Below are 2107 nucleotides of genomic sequence, written 5' to 3'. Positions count from 1 at the left end.
AAAAAAAAAAAAAAAATACAAAATATTCTTCGTCGCTTTAATCTTTGGATTGTTTCGCTTAAAAAAACTGGATGTAGAGACTATTAAATGAAATTTTTGCTATGATTCAAGCGTGATACTTGAATTTTAGCGGTGCAACGATTCGATGGAGAAAAAACCGATAAAGGCGAACGGTCGCAACGAGGTGCGAAGAAGACATATTTTTATAAAGATTCGCCCCAAAAAGTGACCGCCGTTGTGGGACAAACTGTTGTGCTGTTGTGTCGTGTTAAGAATCTGGGGAATAGAACAGTGAGTTTCACGTTTCTTTGAATAGTAGTGTCGCTTTGCACGCTTCGCAATTACGTTGCAAACTTTTGAAACAATAACGAGACGAATTTGAATAAAACAACGTTATTTTATTACAACACGTTCAGTTGGATATCAATGAAGTCACGTTGCGCCACTTATGATTATTGTGTGTGATATATTTCCATTCGTATTGTATATAGGAATTATATAATTTTTCATAATTATATATTTTACATTCACTGTATAATAAGAAGTGAATCATTTCAAAAACTTGTATATCACTGTGAATTGGTGAATTAAGATCCCATGTTATTCGAAATGGATAGTGCCATAGTTAAAAAGTATAACGTTTACAACCATTACAAGATACGATTATATATTATTAGAAATTTAGGAGATACGAAATTAACATGTTTAAAATTTTCTGTCATAGAAATTCCAGTAATCGTAAATTGCAAACGTGATGAGAAATTCTCTAGGAGGAGATCAAAAAAATGGAACAACGAAATGTGAAATAACACTATCTTATTCGTTTCTCTACGTAAACCTTCAATTTGTTTTTGTCATTAATTAAGATAAGATACAGTATTACCGCCGCGAAACACATAAAATTTTCGCTTTCGTGAAATTATTTCTAAAATAATTTCTTACTTTTCTGGTTAACAAACGATATATATCGCGTTACGATACAAGTGTTTTTCTTTTCAAACTTGATTTCGCGGTAGAATTAATCTTTCCCCAATTCATTTGTACATGAAGAGAGGTTTCAAAAAGATTAATCGTGATTAATTCTGGGATTGTTAAAATTTTGTAAAATCGAATTCATAAAAAAAAAAAAAAATAACAATGAGAAATACGGCGATCGTTAACTATCTCGTGCATATTTCACAGGACAGATAGTTGCGAAACGAGTTCGATATCACGGGCAGTTAGCGGGCGGCGAAATATTTCCATGTCTCATTCGGAATTTGTCCCAGGTGTCTTGGATTCGAAAAAGCGACTTACACATCTTAACGTCCATGTCGGTGACTTATACGAGCGACGCAAGATTTAAGATAATCGGCAATCCGGAGCATGACGACTGGAATCTGCGAATAGATTACGTTCAACCACGGGACGATGGCATTTACGAGTGTCAAGTTAATGCAGAGCCCAAGATATATAGGGCGATTACTTTGAAAGTTTTGGGTGAGTTTCTGTCGCTTCCCCTTATTCTAGAAACGGATGTTATTATTCTCCGCGGAAAATCTTTTATTTAAAATGGCACCTCGTCCGTTCGTTAGAAAAACGTAGAACTTATTATCCTATTCTATAATATTCAATCTATTGTTATAAATATCTTGAATCATTCTCTCTACGCCAACAAGTTCGTACGTGCTATTTTTTTTTTTTTTTTTTTTTAGTTTCTCTTCAGCTTATCTTATTTGCCGGCCAAAATGACGAAATAGTTATGAATAAATTTCACCTACTCGCAACATCTTTTATTCATTGATTCTTTATTCATGTATCTCGAAGTTTCGGTCAGATCTTGTCGAATTTCTATGTGTTGTTGAATTTCTATGCCCAGACGGATATAGACTGTATATATTGAAACCTGTTAGTTGAAACCTCTTATTTTTTTCGCTTTTCATCATCGCCTGACACCAGATGTGCAGGCAAAGATCACGGAGCCCAAGGAAGTGTATGTGAAAAAGGGAAGCACGATCAGTTTGACATGTATCGTGGACGTGCAAGATATTTCTCCGAGCAACGTGACTTGGTACCATGCCGGTGCGATGATCGATTTCGACGATCCAAGGTGTGTTTTTTCGTCTTT

The 2107-nt window shown here is 34.9% G+C and overlaps 1 protein-coding gene across 3 annotated transcripts in view; it reads left to right on the top strand.

Moving 5' to 3' along the window:
* Positions 1 to 2107, top strand: part of LOC102670947 (hemicentin-1-like) — a 20079-nt gene that overhangs the window by 1388 nt on the left and 16584 nt on the right. For all 3 annotated transcript variants that reach the window (XR_422477.2, XM_006620594.2, XM_006620593.2), the window contains exons 2-4: positions 131 to 291; positions 1269 to 1479; positions 1939 to 2089. Coding sequence is in view for 2 of the 3 variants with exons in the window: in XM_006620594.2 (XP_006620657.1) it covers positions 131 to 291; positions 1269 to 1479; positions 1939 to 2089 (523 nt within the window). In the remaining variant the exon portion in view is untranslated. The remainder of the gene's footprint in view (positions 1 to 130; positions 292 to 1268; positions 1480 to 1938; positions 2090 to 2107) is intronic.

The sequence above is a fragment of the Apis dorsata genome, unplaced genomic scaffold, assembly GCF_000469605.1.
Source record: "Apis dorsata unplaced genomic scaffold, Apis dorsata 1.3 scaffold_524, whole genome shotgun sequence".
Lineage (NCBI taxonomy): Eukaryota > Metazoa > Arthropoda > Insecta > Hymenoptera > Apidae > Apis > Apis dorsata.
This window is presented reverse-complemented; position numbering and strand designations above follow the sequence as displayed.